Source organism: Diadema setosum, chromosome 1 (assembly GCF_964275005.1).
Source record: "Diadema setosum chromosome 1, eeDiaSeto1, whole genome shotgun sequence".
Classification (NCBI taxonomy): domain Eukaryota; kingdom Metazoa; phylum Echinodermata; class Echinoidea; order Diadematoida; family Diadematidae; genus Diadema; species Diadema setosum.
In genome coordinates, this window is record NC_092685.1 from 50,955,507 (window position 1) to 50,979,205 (window position 23,699).

Below are 23,699 nucleotides of genomic sequence, written 5' to 3' on the forward strand. Positions count from 1 at the left end.
ATTAGGTTACTTTTTCAGCTAGGCTGGCCTAGCTGGAAAAAGTTGGGTCTTTGAGGGCGTCTGGCGGCTACCACCCACCACTTAAAACGTCTGGCAATGGTCATGCATTTGTCCTGTAAGTGTAACGAACAAGTTCCAGTGGGTTTCATTAGGTTACTTTTTCAGCTAGGCTGGCCTAGCTGGAAAAAGTTGGGTCTTTGAGGGCGTCTGGCGGCTACCACCCACCACTTAAAACGTCTGGCAATGGTCATGCATTTGTCCTGTAAGTGCAACGAACAAGTTCCAGTGGTTTTCATGGGGTTACTTTTTCAGCTAGGCTAGCCTAATTCTGGCATGCCAATATTTTGCGTCTGGCGGCTACGCCCCACCACCCAAAATGTCTGGTAATGGTGTTTTATTGAATCTTGGGTAATGCCTGACAATGTCCACCAGGTTTCAAGAGGTTACTCTTTCAGGTAGTCTAGCCGAATTTTGGGGGGTCCTTTTTATGGCCCTCCTGGCCACACCCACCACCGATGACCAGCCAGACGTGCATTTCCTTACTCAGGGGCATATGTACTAAATTGTTATACACATAAAAATTGGTAACATTTTCAGCTATAGGCTGACCCCCTCTGGCTCCCGGACTATTTATTATTAGCAACAACTGCGCACTTTACTCTTGATGACAGCTTCGTTAATCTTCGTATCAATGCTAACGGTGATTGGCAGTATCATCAACAGCGCCCTCTACACTACCGGGACTATGCACCTTTAATATAAGATTATCATTGCTATACCATTGCAAATTGGTACAAAACATAATTCAACACCAATTAATAACTTCTGCGAAAAAAAAAAATCTGTGCAAACAAGCGAGAGTTGCTGGATGAGAAGACCATTACCATATCTCATTTGCATGTGATCACGACCGAAATCACTAATTTTCTGACAACATGGAATTTCAGGAATTTGTAATATTCATTCATTTCATTTACTATTCTCGGTATCATTCTGTTTCTATTTATTAAACTGAACTGGAGTACAGTTTCTTTTGTCTTCAGCATGTTTTGTGTCCTCATAATTGGCTTCAAGGCACTATCATGCACTATCAAGGCATTCAAACTTAAAAGGGTCATGTAGTGTACGTACATAAATCTTCACTATCACGGAGAACATATCGTGTACTTTGTATATCGCAAGCATTTATTCACATCAAACAATATATCTTCGTTGAGATTCACACAATATACTCACAATAATCATGCACCACAAAGTAAAGCAAATGAAATTTTGTATCTGAGATACAACTCATGATAATACAGCATTACAATATAAGTAAAGTACATTATGTAAGTACATGTAGTATTCTTCTCTACTAGTCACTTCAATAACTGTACATGTATAAGGTGTGTTTGATATAATGTTGATAAATTGATTGTATGAATTTATTCTCTTTGTATTCTTTGTCATTTTGAAATGAATGAAGTGCACTCCCATTATTACAACCACGGTTTTAACAAAATTCTGGTTACAACAAAGTAAAAATTCAGGCTGCATCATTATTCACTCTATGTTTTTCTATTGTATATTTGTTCGGCTTTAACAACATTTCGATATAATGAAGAATATTTGCCAGCCGCGAGGACTAATTCATTATAACTGAAGTCCACTTATCTGGGCTACATTTTTATTTTCAGGATGCCAAACTTCAAATTGTATTTCTACAATATACATATTTACCAACCAGATATTCATTTAAACAAGGAGGTTCAAAAGAACAGAGTCACAACTGTCTTATTTCCTTTGAACCCATGTTTGATGCCACAGCTCGAAAAAATTTGGTGCATGTGCCCAAACAGATCTGCCATGCAGATAGGAAGACAATTGACTCGTGTCTCACTGCATAATCACTAGCCACTGTAAAGGAAGATATGACTTTGTGATGGTAATAACTTTTTGCCATCCCTACTTATAAAAGATAGGTGATATATAATGGTAAAAACATTGGGATGCAGTGAATAGAAATTGCACAAAAATGATGAAACAAAAGTGAAAATTACTTGTGTGGACATGCCCGGGAACTAATCTGATATATCTTTCAATAAAGAATTACACTTGAAGGTTGTTCCATACCAGTTTTATTTGTCAGAATTATGTGAAAAAGTGATAAAGCCAGCTTTCAAGGAGGTACAGTTTTAAACACTTTCACATGACGCACTTCTGATTTACACTTTTGCACAAATTTCTGGATGGGATTGACTTTTGTTTTATATGCTTTATCATTAAGTGAGATTTCATTTCAACAAATAAATAAACAAGCAAAATTTAGCCAAACAGTCTGTTAGCATTCAAAAGGATCTTCAGATTGCTCAACAAGACGGCGATGTCAAACATCCATCATCAAAGGCACAAATGCACCTGTGGAATTCTTTTGTACATCAATAGAAAACTGACTACTGTTTGAATAATTTCAGCCAGTTGGGACTTCATCTCTTGAACCTCCTTCACCAAAATGCTTACAGCATAATCTTCAGAAAAAACAATAAAACCCTGTGGGAAATTGATACACAAGACAATCCGTGTTACAGCCATTTGCTAGCATGTTTTAAACATGCGATGTCCACAACACATAAAATGAAACTATTATGCAAAATTTCCTCCTTAACTGGCACATGGTATAAAATTGGCCATGGAAAGGCAAGTTATGGCAATATGCAAATGAGCCAAACTTGCTAAAATTAAAGACATTTATGCACAACAGCACTGACTTCTCTACAAAGATTCTGAGTACAAAATACTTACTTCTACATTCCGTCGGTAGTGTTGTAGACTACCAATAAAGCATTACATGTTGACCTTGGCCATAGTACAATAATTTCATTTTCCTATCAAAATAATAAAGAATAAAAAAATCGCAAGTAAAACGGATGAATAAATGATACCAATGATGAAACCAATATATATATTCAAAAGACTGAGATGCACTTCAACATGATGAACACCAAATTTTATATCATGCTACATGTACATGTGTAAAGTGATGAAATAGTCTCATGATTAAAAAGAGACCACTTCATCGTCCAGGTAGACGACTGCCTTTAATAGAAGAACACAGCATACTGGGAAGCTTTGGGGGACTTCCAGGAGTTCTGGATCTGGATCTGGATGAATACGCTGAAAAATTCTGGATAGAGTATCACTCAGCACTGTTGTGTGATGTGCAGCTAATCACAACGGAGGTGACGCTGGAGCGCTTCTTTATGTGCGTCAAATTTATGAATTATGAGTTCTTGGTGTCCATTGGTATATTCTATCACAATAGCAACAATTTGCCCATGCATTTTCAAAAAGAAGATCAAAATGTGACAAATGGCCCTTAGTTTGGTCCAGCTCCACGGGAGTCACCCCCAGATCTGCCACACACAAACTTTCAAGAGTAGGCCCTACACTCACTGTGGGGGAGTGAATGTATTTGCACAAAGTTTTTATGACTTTTTATCTAAAAAAAAAAAGAAGAAATTAATAATTAAAAAAAATTTAAAAAGACTGTCTAATCGGGGGGGGGGGGGGATGGGGCTGATTTGAACAAATATATACTCTATCACCATAAAATAGCTGCCGAGTTTGGTGACAAATTTGACTATGCATTTTCAAGAACAAGATTAAAATGGCAAAAGTTTACAAACAACAGATGCCAGACAACAAATGAGCTAGTGAAGCTACACTGTATCATCATTATTACTACAGCACAGTGATTAGCAAGAATGCTCTTTGTATATCCTATTTACACGATTTAAAACACCTCATGTACAATATAAAACACCTCATGTGCAATATAATGAGCTGCTCAAGGATACTGTGATTTGGATCTTTATACAGGTGTACATCATGCATCTCAAACTGGCCGTCACATCCAAAATATCTACTTGTTCCAATTTCCGCCACTGCAATATCTACTAATACTCCCGTTGACAATCTCATAACACAGCATGCTGTGCAATTATAATGATGAGAAAATATCGTGGTAGTCGTTGATGAACAGATGGACTTCCCCAGCAGATACTGTAGCCCCTTATGTCATACCCTCTTCTTTAACTATTTATGATCCAATATTTTTCACATCTCTCTATTATCCACACATTGACTGGCACAGAATTGTCCTGAATTTTCAGTGCAAAATACAATGTATCATCTAGTGTATATACATTAACAATGCGGTATGTATATTCCAAAACACCTTGATTAAAAGTATCAAGATTGAGGGTATCACAATCATCCGGCAGTATCACTTCATCCAGGTGGGCTCCAGTCCCAATATTGCTTGATAATTGAGGTTGCATTGTATAAAATGCTTTTTTTTTTCTTCAGAGTGCCATTTTGATATACCGTACATGTGCTCATATCATTACCCTCAATTTTGCTTCATTTTGCGCTCAAGACAGACAGAAAAAAACAACAATGCAACCCTGAACACAAGAGGAGGATTCTTCCATACACACATCAATCGATTATTACACAAAATTAAACAATGGGCTTCAAGCTTCCTTTATATATGCTTTCATGTACACAGGTTCCAAAACAAATAATAAATCTGAACAGAAATAAATCTAAAATGCTGTACTGGCTATAAACACAGAACAAACTGTAAAATCTTTGATCATCTTTGATCTTGAAGGGAAACCATGTACTTCTACACATTCAAAAACGGTCTATGAATTATGAGAGGGATATCTACATTCTCTTTCTCTTCAAGCACTGTAGCAGTAATGATTCCATTTTAAGATAATGGTTAAAAAAGCATCCACATTCTTTTTATAAAGTTACTAGCAGCACCCGTGGAAAACCACGGGTCTGAGGGGTTTTATTTTTTTTTTCTCATATATACAATTTTGCACATTTTTATTGATGAAATAAAAAGAAAGTTTTCTCATTCTTTCGTTAATTGTGCTCTCTTCTACCCATGACCACCACCCCCTCCCCCCAACACACACACACACACACACACATTTCCACCCCCGCAGAACAAAAAACAAAAACAAACATTCAGGGAAAAATAACCAAAAACGGTGAAAGCAAAATGGTATAGCTGAGCAGGACTACTTCATATATAGACTCCTAGTGTTTTTGTTGCTGTTGTGCTGAGTGAAATAAAATATTTTCGTCTTCATTTGTTCTCTTCTTTTTGTTTTTATCACCAAACCTTGGTTTTTTATCACCAAACCTTGGTTTGATTATAGAACCCCCTTTTTCCCCCCACGTCCGCACATGTCTTACAAATATGTATGCTTACATATCCTCACCTGTTTATCTGCTTCAGGCTATACATTATTATTATCATTATTATTATTATTATTACTATTATTATTATAATTATTATTAATATTATTATTATTTGGGGAGGGGGAGATCATAGTCATTAGGTTTTAGTAGGCACCCGTGGGAATCCACGCGTCTCAGGGCCCGGCCTCGTATTTTTTTTCCCTTTAATATTTCTTTTCCCACGTTATGGGAGAAAGAAGAATATTTTTGTCTTCATTTGCTCCCTCTTTTTTATTTTAATCACCAAAACTTAGTTTGATGGGCCATAGAAGCACCCATTTCATTTCCGCATGTAACTTCAAAAATTGGCGGTCGACAAAGCGAGGTTTCTCCCCACATCCACACATGTCTTATGAATATGTATATTTTCAGCAGCTATTCAGTAATGAATGGACAGCGGCGCGTGCAATCTGAAATGGAAGGGCACGATCGGTAAGGACAAAATTTAAGAGTATCTAGCCGTCCTAAGCAGTCTTAGTACAATGATACCCAACTTGAGAGTAAAATAAATGACGTACATGAGCTGCATAGTATCCTGCAGTTGTGCAAAATACAATAAAATAACAGCATTCGTTGTTTTCATTTGGGCACGCCAATGGCGAACTGTACGTAAATGCCCTCGTATGACCGTGCCGTGTATTACCATATGAGAGTCCATATCACGTGCACGCAGATAGTGTTTTTTGTAAGCATTGTCAATACATACACAGGTGGAGGCCTGTAATCTGATAAGGAAGGGCACGATCGGCAAGGACAAAATTTAAGTGGATATTTAGCCATTCTAAACAGTCTGAGTACAATGAAAACCGACTTGAGAGTAAACTAAATGACGTACCTGAGCTGCACAGTATCCTGCAGTTGTGCAAAATACAAAAAAATAACAGCATTCATTTTTGTTTTGTTCTGTTTTTTCATTTGGGCACGCCAATGGCGAACTGGACGTAAATACCCTTGTATGACCACGCCGTGTATTACCATATAGGATGAGAGTCCATATCATGCGCACGCAGATAGTGCTTCGTGTAACCATCGTCAATACATACACAGGCGCAGGCCAGTATACAAATGACGCACAGGTCTGAGTGCGTCAGTCGGAATTGTGTGCATAAGGTAACTATGGAATGCTTAACCCACGAGGCGAAGCCGAGTGGGTTTAGGCCAAATTCCATAGTTACCGCAGGCACACTATATTCCGACTGACACACGAAAAGACATGTGCGTCATCTGATTTATAGAATGGGTAATTTTCTTGCCAAAAACCCATTTTGCTATCGTGTTAACCGATGACAAAATTACTGGATGCATTTACTTTTGGCTTGGCATACACAAACCATGCGTCAGTTTTTACTGGACACACGGCCAGCCATGCATCAGTAAATACTGATGCATGGTTGTTTTAGCCAATAGGCGTCTCGTACTGGGTGCGCGAACGCTTGCTTAGTGCGCGAATCTTTGCTACAAGTTGGCGTACTCTTGCTACAAGTGCGCGATAACATGTTTACCACTGTGACTCAGCGTGCGGCCAGTAAAAATCAACACATAGCTCTCGACCAATGAGATCGCAGGATTCTCGCTACCCATTCTATAAAGTACATTGTGTGTGTGCGTGCGTGTCCGCCAGAAGATGTCAGAGATTTCGCTGCACCCATCATCTTTAGTATCCCACTGTTTCTGCAAGCTAAAAGATGGATGATCGAGAAAGCAGGAGTCCAGCACCGCTCAGCTCTTTCGTCACGCAAAAAAATGAATTATGCATCTATCTAATTAATTTTTCTTTGTCGTCCTCGACGTGAACACAGAGGCAGAGTGCGGACGAAACCTGCGCCATTCGATGCAGGATACTCTCCCGCGGCTGACGGCACCGGTCGCAGCTGCCCGGAGCCGAGGGCTTCCGAGGAGATAGACAAACCAGCAATGGCAGAATAAAACAGGAAATACATAAGGCTGCGACAACAACAACTTAGCGTATTATAGTACTGAATAAGCTGTTATTTTCGCGAGGGTTTAATTTTCGCAAATTTCACGAATCTCAGTTAGATCGCGAATTTAACAACACGCGAAAAATGTCTCCATTCGCTAGGGTAATAGCACATTTACGTTAGTGTCGCCGTCAGCACGAGAAAACAACACCTCGCGAATATGTGTATGACCTCCTCATTCTCGAAAATAACAGCGTATACAGTATAACAATCCAGACAGCAAGACAAGAGAAAGCAAAATATAAAATCACAATAATATGGCAGCGAAGACTCAAGCTTACAGTACAATCACACATACAGGAATGTCAGGCTAGTACGTTTACTCTTTTTGTCAGATGTCAGCAATGAGAATGCCACATATTGCCTTCAATGAGAATGTCTCTTAATGACACTCTTCACTGGCATAACTACATGTAGTTATATCACAAAACAACACATCTGCCTTTCACACAAAAGAATATAAACTTGTCACAAAAATAAAAATCTGGAGAATATTCATTGGAAAATAAATACCAAATATGTGATATAAGCTAGGAATAACTTTTTCCATATCTCCCTACAGTTTTGCAAACATGAAAGCTGAAGCATTTTACACCCATATCTACATGGTTACAATCGCTATCTTCATAATCCTAAGATGACAGATAACTGTAGCTATCCTTTGATTACATATGCAATAGACATCTTCCATGACATCTTCCAATTTCAACCATGGCCATGACACAAGCGCCATGAACATATTTAGCAGATAAAAGATCATTCCCACCAGTAATGAACCTTTTTCTGTTCTCACTCCCCAAAAATGTATAATGCCTCCTTTGACACCTCATAACAGATGCTTAACCCGCTGAGGATGGGCTAATTTTACTACAACATGAATTTCCCATAGACACCTGTCCGAGTATACTCGGGACTCGTCCTCAATAGGTTAGAAAAGAAAGGGGGGAATGGTCTTGCAGGGAATTATCATCCTAAACGAAGTGCACGCTAGCTTATTCCCCCTCAATACCCAAATTTCTCCATTTTGCGGACAACATCCATGCGTTGGCACTGTCTGACGACAAGTTTCAACTGTCTGCATGTCTCCTGCGGCCATTTTTGGCTGATCCAATTCAGCACCTCTTCTGTGTGGTCCTTGTTTTTGTGTTCCAGGTACCGTATCATCATGCCGTCCATCCTGTAGTGATGAGCTATGTCTTTCCAGTTCATACCAGTCGCGCTCTCTGGGTCCAGCATATACTTCATTATCTTCCTACAATTATTGTCCATCTCAGCAATGGTGCAATCTGCAGGTTCTTTCTTCTTCTCCTCTTCCAGATTGATGCTGTCACGTGATGACAAGATTTTCGTCTCTGATGCTGCGAATGACTGGTCATAGCCTTTAATTTGAATAGAGAGATGATATGTATTAAAGCATGAATTACAGTCCAGCATGAACAGCACAATACATCATATTATTTGTGGGACTGGGAGCACTTTGTTACAAAGACAAAGACTATGGTATGCACTGTGGGGAAGATACTGAAGAGATTCACTGCACACTAATTTTAAAGCATTATCAGTCAATGTATACAAATCATCATAACATAATGCATACCTTAGAGCATTTACATTGTACAGTTCAAACTGAAATGTATGAAATATCTTCTTGCAGCACTGAATATTGTGACTCTAATTACACTTGATTACTGTAAAACAAATTAATTTTAATTTCACAAATTTCATGGGCGTAGATTTGCGAAATTAAAACGCACGATAAAGTTTTTGTCTTCGCAATATGCATTGAATTTTAAAGGCAACTTGCGAAAATTTCATGCCGTGAAAATATCGTGTTTCACAGTAGGCCCATAGACATCAATTATGCACATACAGTTTAAATGTTTGTTAGAAGTTCTTGAGCACCCGTAGGTCACCGTAATATTTATGTCCTTTTCAGACACTTCATGTGTGGTCTCTGCGAGTGGTGATTCTCTGTATGAACAAAGAGGAGTGCTCATGGGCCCACCTGTGTGTATAAATGGGGTATATACAAGATTCTTCTTATCTTGTAACTTACCCATTCTATCCTTGTTCTTCACACTTGTTCCAGCTGGCTGGGACTTGAAGTTTGAAGCTACTTCCTGATTGGGGAGACTCTGGAAATCTGGAGAAAAGTGACAGGAGGGATAGACTACTAGTCAAATCTAGTCCTTGAAATCATATTCTAAGGTTTGATGATGTGTCTCCTTGCTATATACTCTAATACTCACCGCCAGCGTTTCATAAGTAGAAGAAAAAAAAATCTGTTATTTGAACCTTGCCTAGGTCATTTAATTACCATTATTAATTTTTGTCGCAAGTATTGAAATCTTCAATCTCTGAATTTACAACTGACCATAACATTGGTGATGAGCATAAATGAATGAACAAAATGCCCCTAAAGATAATGTCTCCACACTATGGCCAGTGTTGTGAGGGTTTCAAGTCACATTTCATAAATGGCAATCTGTTACTACTCTGGAGACAATGAGAAACTGAATAGTTACTGCAAATACAAGTAGCACAGCTTTACTATAACTCTTTTTATTTTCTTTGTGGACACCAACATTATCGCCTTGTAACGTCCAAGAAAGGAATTCTCAAATTGGCAAGCAGAAAATTTGCAGTAATAGTTACCTCTGCAGTCCTCTTGGTCGAAAGCATTGACGCTTGGTGCATTGAAGGCATAGTGTGGCTGGTGGTCATTGCTGATGTTATAGGACTCAGATGAGCACTGTACAATCGGAGGGTCCCCAGAGCCCGACAATCTATTTTTGGCTATCGACTCCAAACCAGAGAAGTGAATCTGCTGATCACCGATAGATGCAGTAGGCAACGACATTGGGAACTGGCTAGAAGTTATGGAGGACGGGAAGGGAACAGCACAATCCTTGGCCTGACTGCCATACGAAAGCATCTGGGAGGAGGGACCACTAACAGCTGACGACACATTGTCCATGTTATCTCTTCGTGGGAACTTGCAGGCAGTTGGCCTCTGGTTCTGGCCTTCTGGGTCAACAGACTTGCTCCTCTGTGGGGCAGAGGTTGGGTAGCTGCAGTCTGATCCTAAATGAGATGCCATTTGGTGCTCTGAAGGAAGGGAGTGGAAACCCTCCTGATTGGTGATCTTTGCTGTGTTGTTGAGGTTATTTCCTGCCACAGGTTCGACAGTCGGATCTGTTTGGCGTGTTACGGGCTCGTGAGAACCAAAAGGCGGCACAGAAGAAGGGAGTGAGGTCACAGAGAGGGAAACGTTGTCGGCAACATACCTAGAGCGGCCCAGAGATGACTGAGCTGAGGTTGCCTGCCTGTACATCATCCCAGACCCATTGGGAGAATCACCAATTCCTGTCAGTGCAGGATTTCCTCCAGGACGGATCATCTGTTGTGGAAAGGAACCTCCAGGTGATCCTCCATCCCCCAAGGTTTGACCTTGCTGCATCATCCGCTCCATGAATGAGTCACTGTTGGGAGCAAACTCAGCTGGACCACCACTCCAGGATCCCCCATCATTGGTGATCACCTTCGACCTTCCCTCTCCAGAGCTACACATCCCGCTTGACGCCCCGGCTGCCTGGGTGGGCAGAATTGGTGCTCCTGGACTCTTTCCTCCGTGATACTGCAAACTGTGGGATTGAAACCCCGAGGGCAAGAGGCGTCCGCCTTGCTCGTTCTGGTTGCAAGGGTTTCCAACAATGGTACCCACGGGCCCCTGGCCCAGATCTTGGTACTGACGGCGACATCCTTCTTCTGACGCCAATGCCCTCGGCTCACTGATGTGGGATGACCTTCGATCAGCAGAACTCTGTCTCTCTTCACCTTCATCTCGACAGACTGGGGGAGATGGCTGCTGGTCTCCTGCATCTGAATATAGTGCTACAGGCTTTGTTGGGACTTTCACTGGCATACCTGTAGTGGAAAAAAAGTATGTAATTCATAACACCAGTCTCCTCTTTCTTTTTAATCAATGAACAAAGACTCAACTCTTGATAAAGATGCAGCAATCAGTATGACTGCATATCCAACAGAAATATAATTAAGTAATCAAGAAGGGAATGTTGCCATTGACTATTGACGTTTCAAGAATTGCTTTGTGAAAATTAGCAAAACTGCGTTATTTCATAAATTCCTTAATTCTTAATTTTCACTTTTGTGCATATATTGTTTTCACGGTCTTCTGAGACTAATTTTCAAAGGTCCTGTTTACCTTTGGGAGCAGTGATTTTAAAAAATTTCAAGCTATCACTTTTGATGCATATATGTAGGTCTGTTGTATCACAAAACATCCTACCATGTAAAATTTTTGCAATAAAGCCTAAAATATAAGGAGATATCACTATTTTTCTCACGAAACCGTAACTGTAGACGGTTAAGTCTGGAAAAATGTTCATTATTACTATTGTTCATATTTTGTATATTTAACAATACTAAACTGAACATTGATTATACTGGTTCAAATTTTTACAGTAGTTGTTTCTATCCCTAATTCACATTTTAGAACTATTTTGAAGCACTAATGCTGGGTTTTTGTTTCATCTGCAAATGGTAAATTATGTCTTTAACTGGTCCGGAACTGTCCTTTATAAGTAAACAATGAGGGAGGGAGGATGCCACTTACTCCACGCAACCTTGATTCGCTCCACCAGATTTTTAAGATCAATACATCCATCCTCGTTCACCTCGATGGGCACAAAGCCCAGCCCCTTCAGCTTCTGGAATCCACTTTTGATCACATACTCGTTCACGCCAAGGCATAAGTGGACAAACACTTTGCCGCCTCCACAATTGATGAGCAAGTCTGGAAAAGGACATTGACAACAGTGACTTCACAGTATTGCAGCACAATCCCGCAAATTTGAGTTTCGCCAACTGATTTTGCAACAAACTTGTGCATCTTAAACATTTATTAAATCTTTTTCATGTGACTGTATAGGAAAGAAATAAAACACATCATAAAGGAATTAAGTCTGTTTTTGTAACGATGAATAATGAAAAATTCCAAAAATATCTGAACTCTACTTGTACAATGTATATATCCAACAGGCAAGTATTCACAACATGTTCATAGGATAGAAGATGGTCTTTAATTGCTCTACCACACAAAAGATATTCAGAATGGTAGAGGTGATAGTTCCATAGGACAGTTTTATCCAGCAAATTTTAAACTCAAACTGTAAATAGAGCCACATTTTTTTACCAGATTACCACCGTGAGTTAACTTCTTGATAATGCAGAGACTTTCCAGCATAAAGGGATCATATAGTTTTGGTTGAGACCTAATTTCAGGTTTCAAACATTTTTTGGTGAGATAACGAGAAACCTCTCACGAAATATGAAAGAGCATGTAATTCTATGAGGAATTCAACGTTTATTTGATGAAAATTGGTTTTAAAATGGCCGAGATATCCAAAAAAGAGCAATTCTAATAAAGTGTGGGACCCACACTTTATTACGATCACTTTGTTTTACTTTGTTTTTGGATGTTTCAGTCACTCCAAACCCGATTTTCATCAAATAAACTTTGAATTCCTCTTAAAATGGTATGCTCTGTACTATATCGTAAGTGTTTTCTTGATATCTCACAAAAAGTTAAAAGCCCAATTCTCATCTCCACCAATACTGTACCATCCCTTTATCAAAACATGTCAAGAAATGACACAGGAAGAGGATTTATAGAGTTGTGGGTGGAAAATTAAAACAATTCCATGGGTCAAGCACTTTATAAGACATAGGATTGAAAAGTCAAGACAAAATTCATTCTGGTGGAAAAGGGTCACTTTGATGCACCACGTGGTACCCCGGGGTACTTTCACACCCCGGAGTGCCGCATTGTATGGTGCCATCTTGGTTTTGTAAGATGTATATTTACACACTGCCATCATGGGGGGCAAACATTAGCTATCAGCACTAATGATTCCAGTGTCAATTCAGCCCTGTTATGAAAGTTTTTTTTTTTTACCATAATTACAATAATGATAATAACAATACTAATAATACTTTCTATACTGTTTTCAAATCAAGTTATTACAATTATGAACAGTACTTCAGAATGAGATCATTTTAATCCACAAACTTGTCCTATGATCACCTCTTTTACATCTTTTGTAGACTGGTAATGCATAGTGCTGTGCTGTGCATGATACATTCATCACTGGTGGAGTGTGTGCCATGAGTGTTGATGTTATGATGCTGCTGCACTTCTGAGCTCGACAATATTGCAACAAAATGTTCGTAAAGATTACTACTACCCACCTTTTTTTTTTCTTTTTTGGTAAATCAAAGTAAAGCGCTATTTAAAAAAAAATAAAAATAAAGGAAAAAAAAGAGAATAACAAACCAACAAAATGGCATTTTTATTTGGTACCTCAGGGTACCAAAAACTGCATCATTTGTTGTCTTACCTTCAAATATCTCCTTGTCTGCTGATTTCACCATCATGTCAAGGAGCTTGGGACACCACACGACCACCCCAAGAGTGTTGGGCCCATCTTTCTCGATCACCGCCTGCACTTCACTCAGCACGACTTTGGCAATGATCCCAGGATCCGCTGCATAATTGTTTTCATGGAAAAGAATCGACCCAATGGTTCACATTGATTTCTAACACCGCTTCTTTAATTTGTACATAGAATCACTACCCCTCTGAGTTTCAAGAATCATATTCCATGAAAATACAGACTGAAGACGGAGGATAAGTTATAAATTGAAAAAGAAAATGGTTAGAATTAGAAAGCATTACAGAGTATCTAATATTTCTACATATTCGGTACTAACCAATGACATTTAGCACTAATTTTGCATTGTTAAGCTGACTGTATGTTCTGTAACAGTCTAAAGTGACTCCCGCATGCATGCCATATGACACAGTTGGGAATGATCATCAAATAAGATTATAAGATTCACTACATATCTGGAATATTGGCCTACAATTCATGTCTGAATACACCTCTCCATTTCCCTGCTGAAGACTGCAGATCACATTGGGTAACGACATCGAGAAAACATACATATATAAAGGAGAATTTACCCCAAATATACACTGTACATGTGGATTCAGTGGATGCCGAAATAGTAGAACACACCAGCGTGCATTGCAAAAAAAAAAAAAAAAATGCTAGAAAATCACACTACCCATTCAAAAGTTTTGAATCTTGAAAGTGTCAATGTGGCTGCATTCAGTGAAATTCACATACACATGAAAATGTCATTCTAACAAACTTCCTTACAAGTTACCGCTTTTAACGTGATGAATTTGGCAGTCCCCATTTTTTTTTTTCATAATTGTATTCAAGGGATCTCTTTTTTAGTGCATTTATAATGAGGTACCAGTTATAGCGAAGTACAATCAGGACGCCTGGCGACCTCCTTTCATCAAGATTTCTCTGAATATAACTGCAGTAAATTCCCCTTGAAGCACAATCCTTTTGTCTAATTATATATAGAATTTCATGTGGACAGAACTACCGGGTAGTGAAAATATATGCACAATACGCAGCAGGCGCAATAGAGGTTAGCATTCCATCCTACTATACCTACCTGCTATTCCATGGTACAGTTTGTACTTGATTGTCTCCTCCAGTTCAAAGCCATCTTCTAATTCGCGACCGATTTCACGCACTGCTTGCTTGGCCCCTCCATGGACGATGTGAACTGAACACAAGCAAAAATGATCAGAGAAGCAGGCATTATTACTCTGTTTGTGTTTATAAATGTTCCATTTCTGTAATTTTGTAAGCGCTCTGAGCCTTATGCGGAAAAGCATTTTCAAACATCAATTGTATGGTATAGTATTGTATTTCACTGTCTCATTGCTACATTCTCATATAAAAAATCCATAAATTCCATCTGACATTGGAGGTTATATCCTAAGTTTGATGATAAGAATACTGTACTTCTATCTCTGAAAAAAAAAAAGTTTTTAGTAGCTCACAACCTTGAATCCAATTTCATGACCATGCTTAATTAGCAACTGACACGACTGTGGGTCATAATTACAAGTCTTAACATGCTTCTTGCTTTCAAATGAAAATATTCCTTCATTAACTCCATCTTTTCCATTTTGGCTGTTCACTTTAATATGCATAGAAATATTATGATTACGTAGTGAATTTTTGTAATTTTTTTTTGTGTGTGTGTGTGTTAGTGATGACAAACAAGAAGCACTATGACGTCACTGAGAGAGCATATTTGATTGAACACCAGAAACCTGCTATTCAGGGCCTAATTTCATAAAAAGTTCATAATAATGAAAGCAACTCTTGCTGGAATGGCAATTGTCATGGTAATGACAAGAATCCAGCTTCCTGGATGGCCGTTGCCATGGGAAGTTGCTAAACATCTTTTATGAAAATGGGGCCCTGGTGCAATACCTCCTCAAGAGTTCAGACAGGTGTGGAGAAAGATACGTAATTTCATGGACATAATTTTTCGTTATGTTTACAAACTTTTTACCAAATTACATTTCCACTGGCCGCTGCTTGCTAAAAGTTATGGCTGAACACTGACACTTTCAGCAAAAGTTTGTGATTTTTAACCTTTGGAGATTTTGCCAAACTCTTATCTGTGCCACTTCATCTCAAATAGCATACGGTACTTGAGAGAAGTATTGGGGAAAAATTTGATGGTTGCAGGTGACGGGCATGCAAAAATTCTCTGACTGACATCAAAAAATTTGTCAGTCATGTTTGCATGTCTTAAGCCCACCATGAACAATACAATCAGACCAGTGGCATGACTAGAGAGGCAAGCCGGGTCATATGACCAGTTGCATGACTTGACACCACACACTATGCAATCGGACTACACAGCTAGGTTTATGACCATTCTGGCTTCAGCACATTATACTGTAGCACAATAGGCTGAAAGTCCACAAACGGTCCTGGAAATTTGACATGTCAAATCTCTATGGCTGGCATTAACACCAAGTCGCACAATTGGAAACTGGCAAGGCTAATAACATCACACTTCCAGTCTTCAAGGTGTATCAGGGCAATTACCCCTAGCTAAATACTGGTTAGTGGTAAGGTTAGAGTAAAGATTAGGGTTAGGGTTAGGTTTAGGGTTCGGAGTTTGGGTTAGGGCCGGGGGAAGGGTCCGGGGTAATTGTCCAGGGGGTAATTGCCCTAGACCCTTTCAAGGTCGTATGACCTGCAAATTGTGGCAAAGTCGTGAAGTGTGCGGTAGCCTTGATTCACATCGAGTCAGCCTATCAAAACAGTCTCCAGACATCAAAATTCATGAATTTGGAACTGGCAAATCTACAACAAAATTAAAAAATATCTGTTCTATAGTGCCCCAGTAACTCCAACAACTATAACTTTTGCTCCTTGCCATGCTGTGGATATGAGGATAAACCTTGGACTTCAAAGTCATCCTGACTATGTCGTGGCAACCATGTTTTGAATCATGAGAAACTGTACAAGCATACGAGCGTACGGCACATCGTGTCTGGTAAATATCATTTGCTGACTACTGCTAGTTACCTGGAGGAAGCCACAAGTGGTCAACATTATTTACTGGTTTTTATTGTGTGGGTAGGTATGTTAATCACTTCACCGTATTAGCACCCAGTTCTTTGCAACTAATGAATGAAGCAGGATCTTTTATGCATTAGTTGTGACTCTCACATACGGTACTTCCACTTTCTATCCTACACTACATCTGGGGGACAGTGTTTTGCCTCTTACTACAGGGGATGGTATGATTACACACAACATTGCTCAGCTGACTCTGGAATCAAACTCAAATCATTTGGGTTGGGTGGCAGATGCGCTACCAACATAGCCATATCATCGTCCTACATGGAAAACTGTGACGCACCATTTTCCACTTTTAGAGTTGTCTCCTCTTGACTCGAAACATCCATATCTCCAGGAGGTTCAACATCTGCACCTGTCAAGATAGATAATTTTTCAAGAACACAAAATAAATAAATCAATAAAACCATTTTACCTTCCATGAAAATGGTGTGATGATGGGTAATTATGCTTCATTGGCTGAGTTTAATCAGCTCATATCCAGTCTAAGAAATCATTTCTGTCCTTCGATGCTATACCTGTTTACTACCTGTTACTTTCATTGTTAGTGTTTCATAAGAAAAAATGAAAATGTCCTATTCACTTGAGCTCTAATTGGTCATATCCAGTTGTTCATTTGTGCAGCAATATCATCAAAAACCTTTAAATCACTAAATCCTCAAGTCATCCAAATTGGTAAAACATTTAAAAATAGTAAAATTTAGGCTTCTGCCTCAAATTTGCAAGCATTTATAGGTCAGATTCTCATTTATGTAGAGATTTAACAAATTCAGCCAGGTCCATCTAATTCTTGAATGAAGGACATGGTGGTAAAATTCACAATTATGTCCCACAGGTTGATGATATCTGTATCAAAATAACCCCATCACTCAGTGGGTCAGTCATGTCGTAAAGCCCTTTCAGCACCATGAAATGGTGGACACTCCCCTCATCCACCCCACTCCCCCCCCCCTACCCCCCCAAAAAAAAAAAAAAAAAAAATGCATCTTTTATCATTACATGGCACTCCCATTGTAACAAAATTATTGGGACAGGTAATTATATATCATAAGCCAGCATAAAACCAAAAGCCTACAACACTGCAGAAAGGAGCTTTATGTTCTTGTGTACATGTATGTATATTGTGTCTCCTTTATTATGCACTTACAATCAAAATGGGAAGGGCGATGTCAGGAACACTAACTTTTTTAAATGACTCATTGAGAAAAGAAAAAAATGACAAGTCATAATAATGACAGGTTTATGGTATTGTGAAATGTGTCTGAGAGAAATATTTCATGGGCGCACTCGTTTTGTGGTCTTTGGGCAATTCATAAGCCAGCATAAAACCAAAAGCCTACAACACTGCAGAAAGGAGTTTTATGTTCTTGTGTACATGTATGTATATTGTGTCTCCTTTATTATGCACTTACAATCAAAATGGGAAGGGCGATGTCAGGAACACTAACTTTTTTAAATGACTCATTGAGAAAAGAAAAAAATGACAAGTCATAATAATGACAGGTTTATGGTATTGTGAAATGTGTCTGAGAGAAATATTTCATGGGCGCACTTGTTTTGTGGTCTTTGGGCAATTCATAAGCCAGCATAAAACCAAAAGCCTACAACACTGCAGAAAGGAGTTTTATGTTCTTGTGTACATGTATGTATATTGTGTCTCCTTTATTATGCACTTACAATCAAAATGGGAAGGGCGATGTCAGGAACACTAACTTTTTTAAATGACTCATTGAGAAAAGAAAAAAATGACAAGTCATAATAATGACAGGTTTATGGTATTGTGAAATGTGTCTGAGAGAAATATTTCATGGGCGCACTCGTTTTGTGGTCTTTGGGCAATTCACTACCTTGCCACTGCTTCAGAATGGCCTTGGCATCCAATGGTGTTGTACTGCTCTGTACTGCAGGCTGGATTTGTCTCATGCGATCGACAAAATCTGCAGAGAACACCTCGCTGACGATGGGCTTCAACATCATGTCATCTTCTGTTAACAGCCAGGCAATGCGACGGTCCATGCTTGGTCGACTGAGATCCTCCAAGATTTTCTCTGTAGCAGAAGTGAAATTACATTACGACACTGCGATTTCTAAAGGAGAGGTTTTTTTGCTTTTTCTGTGCATACAGTGTACAGACCGCAACATCTCAGCCACACAACAACTTGGATATTGGGTATACTGAAATCTACAGGTTGTATATAAAGAGACATTTGATATATAACAATTGTTAGAAGGGTGTTGAAATACATAACCAGTGTATAAACTCTGAAGAATACGTCTGCATATAAATCCATCTTTGTTTTCCTCATGGCAGCTCCTTTTAAAGACATGTAGTGGGGGAACTGGCAATAAAAGCGGTCCTTTGTAACAAGTGAAGCTGTGAATGCCACAGCAGAATCTAATGTTGAAACGAAATTGATCAACTAATATTAGGGTTTGTTGAATTTTCTTTTGTCCAAAACTCATCTCATGCAACAGCTGAGAGGAAACACTATATCTGCCATCTTGGCCATTTGAATAAAATATGAATTTGAAATGATATGCAGGACTGGATATTGACAGTGCCCACAAACCACACATCCCTAGCTGCCATGTCTGGTGCAAGTTCACAAAGGATCTGATCCTTCATTCATTCAGCCACAGACTTCATTTTCCAATGCTAAACAAAAACCCCAAAACAAAAAAAAAAACAAAAACAAAAAAACTGTGTCAAAGACACAAGACTCAATGGCACAGCTTCTGAAGGAAGTGACAATCTCTGAAAGTGCATTGTGTCATTGTTGTTTTAATGAGTCAAGATAGTTAGATCATAATCAAACATTTAAAGAGAGAGAATTTCCTAACACAAATTATATACAGGCAACTCTCATTATAGGGAAGTCCCCAGGACCAGCAGTTTTCTTGCATTACACGTATATATCCAAATTTCATTCTATCAAAATTTCTTTGACAGTAAGCTGAATACTTGCAATAACCTATAACGATGGAAACAATTTGCCAGTATAGAAATTGGATGAGAGAACATAAGGTGTTTACGGATTCTTTTGCATAAAGACTGTTCCGTGTAAGCATGTCAAAAACTCACCTTCAAATTGTTGAGTCAGGATTTTGTTGTTTTTCAAGACATTGCAGAACTGGAGTGAAAGCATGACAATACCTCTGCCAACACCTTTCCGAAGTGACTCTACCATGTTTAAAATCTCCCTCGCAATCTCTTCATTTGGCTCTGCAGGAGCAAAACAGATTGAGCAATTTTTCTCAACATGACAAGTTTGTAAAATCTACAAACCACAGAAATTTCATGTGGTACAGACTGATACAAATCCACTCATCACCTGCTTACCCCAGGCAAAACAAAGTCACTGTCAGGCTGGAACATAGGCCACTAAATGCTGTTTTGGGTAAGGGTTAAGAAGTTTGAAATTGCCATACTGTATATGTCTCAGCTAAAAGCTAATATTGCAAGGTGTCCTTAGAACAAATGATACACCACTCCATCATCGCAAGGACTTTCTTAAAGGTAGGGAATCCCATTTGCATGCCTCAAATGAAGAGTTGTATAAATACAGTGGTAAGTTGAAGAGAGTATCATTTTAGAAACTCCCATAAGGTATTGAAAGTGGAAGGTAACATTTAGTACATTTTTATTGACCGTTAGATTTTTAATTGAATATTTTTCGGGGCTCACCGTAAAGTCCAGTACATTACTAGGCTACCTTTGCAGACCCATGCACTGCATGTGTGTCCATCATGTATATTTTGTGAAAAAAAGTTCATCAAAACTTACAAACATTTACATTCTTGCCACACACTCTATATGTTATTACATCAGCTCTTATACTTTTAGATTTGTGTTTATAGATAAAAAATACAGAAGACTGCAACAAAAAGGCTTAAGTGTGGCTGACACACGGAACTACTGAGTAGTTGAGTTTTGTGCATTATTCAAATTGTAGATAACTGTTGACTTCCAAATTTCTCAGCAGTGGCCTAAACAAGTCCCCTGAGGTTCATATTTAATGTTTTGCTGCATTTTGGGAGGTCTGTAAAAGGTATACCCTACCTTTAAAGTAAGATCAACCAAACAGAATGACAGATGCTTTGATAAAGTTGACATAAGATAAAGAAAGTTATGAAATCTTCAAGTTTAAAGGGATAATTTACCATTTGCAGATGAAACAAAAACCCAGCATTAGTGCTTCAAAATAGTTTTAAAATGTGAGTTAGGGATAGAAACAACCAATGTAAAAATTTGAACAAGTATAATCGATGTTAAGTATTGTTCATATACAAAATGTGAACAATAGTTATAATAAAAATGTTTCAAGGCTAAACCACCTACAGTTATGGTTTAATGAGAAAAATAGCAATATCTCCTTATGTTTTAGGCTTTATTGCAACAAAAAAATGCATATGGTAGGATGTTTTGTGATACAACTGACCTACACATACTGTAAAAGTGGTTTCTTTCGCGTACAGATACTTTCGCGGTTTCCATCGGTGCCAATTTTTTCGTGTGTGTTTGCATTTGCGGTTGGCAAAATCTGTGAATTCAGTCGGCAAAAACTGTTTTATATTGCACATGAAAACCCAAACTATAATCCAATTATTCTTTTATTTATTACATAGAAATTAAAATTAAATGCAGGCTTACCTGAAATCCCATCTCTCAAGTACTTTATAACATGCTTGTAGGCATGCCGCATAGTAGTTGACCTACATTGCGCGGTATTGCTGTGTACATGTATGTGGGTAATTCCATGAAGTTGGGGCAGTGTCCATGTAGCATCGTGATATTTGAAAAATACATTTCAGCATAACTCAATATTAATTATGCTATACATTTATTGTTTGTAGGCTTTACATTTGCATAGAGGCCACACATTTTCCTGGAAATTTTGTGCCATTCAGACTCAATTTTGATGAAGTTATTAAACAATATGTAACGGTGTCCTGTAGCATCGTGACGTGTCCATGTAGCATCGTGAAATATTTGGTCCTAAGAGACAAATTATGGCAATTAGCTTGACCAAAATTTGACGCAATATGCATATTTACTAGATTAGTCAGATAGCTAAATATCTCAAATTTCCTGTACACAGTTTTAATTTTAAAAGAAAATTACAAAATGTATCACGATGCTACGCGGTGTCCTTTTTTGTTACATTTGGTGGACACCGTGTAGCATAGTGACACATTGTGTAATTTTCTTGTAAAAGTAAAACTGTGGAAAATAGAGTTGAGATATTTAGCTATCTGACTAATCCAGTAATTATGCATATTATATCAAATTTTGGTCGAGGTAATTGCATTAATTTGTCTTTTAGGACCAGATTTTAACTATCACGATGCTACATGGACACGTCACGATGCTACAGGACACCGTTACATTTTTTTAAAATAACTTCATCAAAATTGAGTCTGAATGGCACAAAATTTCCAGGAAAATGTATGGTCTCAATACAAATGTAAAGCCTATAAAGAATATATGCATAGCATAATTAGTATTGAGTTATGCTAAAATGTAACACTTTGTGCCCCAACTTCACGGAATTACCCATCATGTGTTGATCATCAATACACTCAATGCACGGAATCTTCATGTGTGCATGTGAGCAATAGCATTGTAACAAGCGGCGATTTTTAAACATTTCCTTGCGTGGTTTATTTTGCGCGAATTTTCAAAACATTTTCGCGAGATGTTAAATTCGCGGTTCAACCTCAAAGCGCGAAAAGCACAAAAATAAAACCACCGCAAAAGAAACCACTTTTACAGTATACATCAAAAGTGATATCTTGAACATTTTTTTAAAAATCACTGTTCCCAAAGGTACACAGGACCTTTAAGTATCTTTATCCCACTTTGTATTTACTGTTTGCACATGCACACAGTGTGTACACAGGTTCTGAAGCTCCAATAGCAGTTGCACTGAGGTTAAAATCTGCATACTTTAGAAGTGGAAATTTTCGCGGTGTTGAAATTTTTGCGCACTTCCCGCAACCCGAAACTAGAGTGTAAATAAAAGCATGCGAATATTTTTGTTTGCCATATGTTCCAGCAGTTGATGACTTAATTCCGCGGAATTAAAAACACGCACAACTCTTCTTACCCTGCCGAGTGCGAAAATTACTCACGCGAAAACATCCACATTTTACAGTAGTCTGAAGAGTAAACAAGCGAGCACTCACTGTCTTTGAAATTCCGTTTGTAAGTCACTTTCTCGATTTTGAGGTCATCTTCAATCCTTTGTGTCACTGGGCTAACCACTTTACGTATTTCCCTTTCGCCATGGATCATATAGACTGGAAAGAAACAAGAAATATTGAATATGGCTGCTTTGTTAATTAAATCAAATTTGCTACTTGTTAGAGCTAAAATATGACAATCAAGCAAGAAACATTCCAAGACTTATGGTACAATCAGCTCAGAAGAGCAACCTTGAATAACCAAAGGAAATGCCCAGTTTCAACCCATTGAGGACAAGCTGATTTGGTATAGCATGCATTCCTCATAGACACTTGCCTGAGTACACTCGGGACTAGTCTTCCATGGGATAAACTTTGAAGTGAGTTTTGCTTGGTTCATCTGAAGTGCATAATCCAGATTACGTACATTACTTTTAGAGAAACGGAACATCAAAATGACCAGAAATGATGACCTTCAAACAACAACATGGAAGCAAAGTGTTCTTCTTACATTATCTCCACAGCATTTTCATCATCAGGCCATGTGGATCATATCTATTCTGGTTTATTGGTCATAAAATGCATCTGGAGTACTATGTAGATGTATGTTGCCTTTTGCGTTACATCATGAGCCAGATTAATATAACCATATCATGTACTCTCACCATGTGCTGATTTACTC

The 23,699-nt window shown here is 38.4% G+C and overlaps 1 protein-coding gene across 1 annotated transcript; it reads right to left on the reverse strand.

Annotated features, from left to right (window-relative positions):
* Window positions 1–7,752: 7,752 nt before the first annotated feature.
* LOC140245767 (uncharacterized) lies at window positions 7,753–20,049 on the reverse strand. Its single transcript, XM_072325316.1, has 9 exons — window positions 19,917–20,049; window positions 18,682–18,882; window positions 17,118–17,189; window positions 14,835–14,948; window positions 13,700–13,846; window positions 11,917–12,096; window positions 9,936–11,207; window positions 9,337–9,423; window positions 7,753–8,659 (listed from the first exon to the last, which is right to left on the reverse strand). The coding sequence occupies exons 1-9, from the start codon at window positions 20,020–20,022 to the stop codon at window positions 8,283–8,285; spliced, it is 2,556 nt and encodes an 851-aa protein (XP_072181417.1). The 5' UTR covers window positions 20,023–20,049; the 3' UTR covers window positions 7,753–8,282.
* Window positions 20,050–23,699: the final 3,650 nt, after the last annotated feature.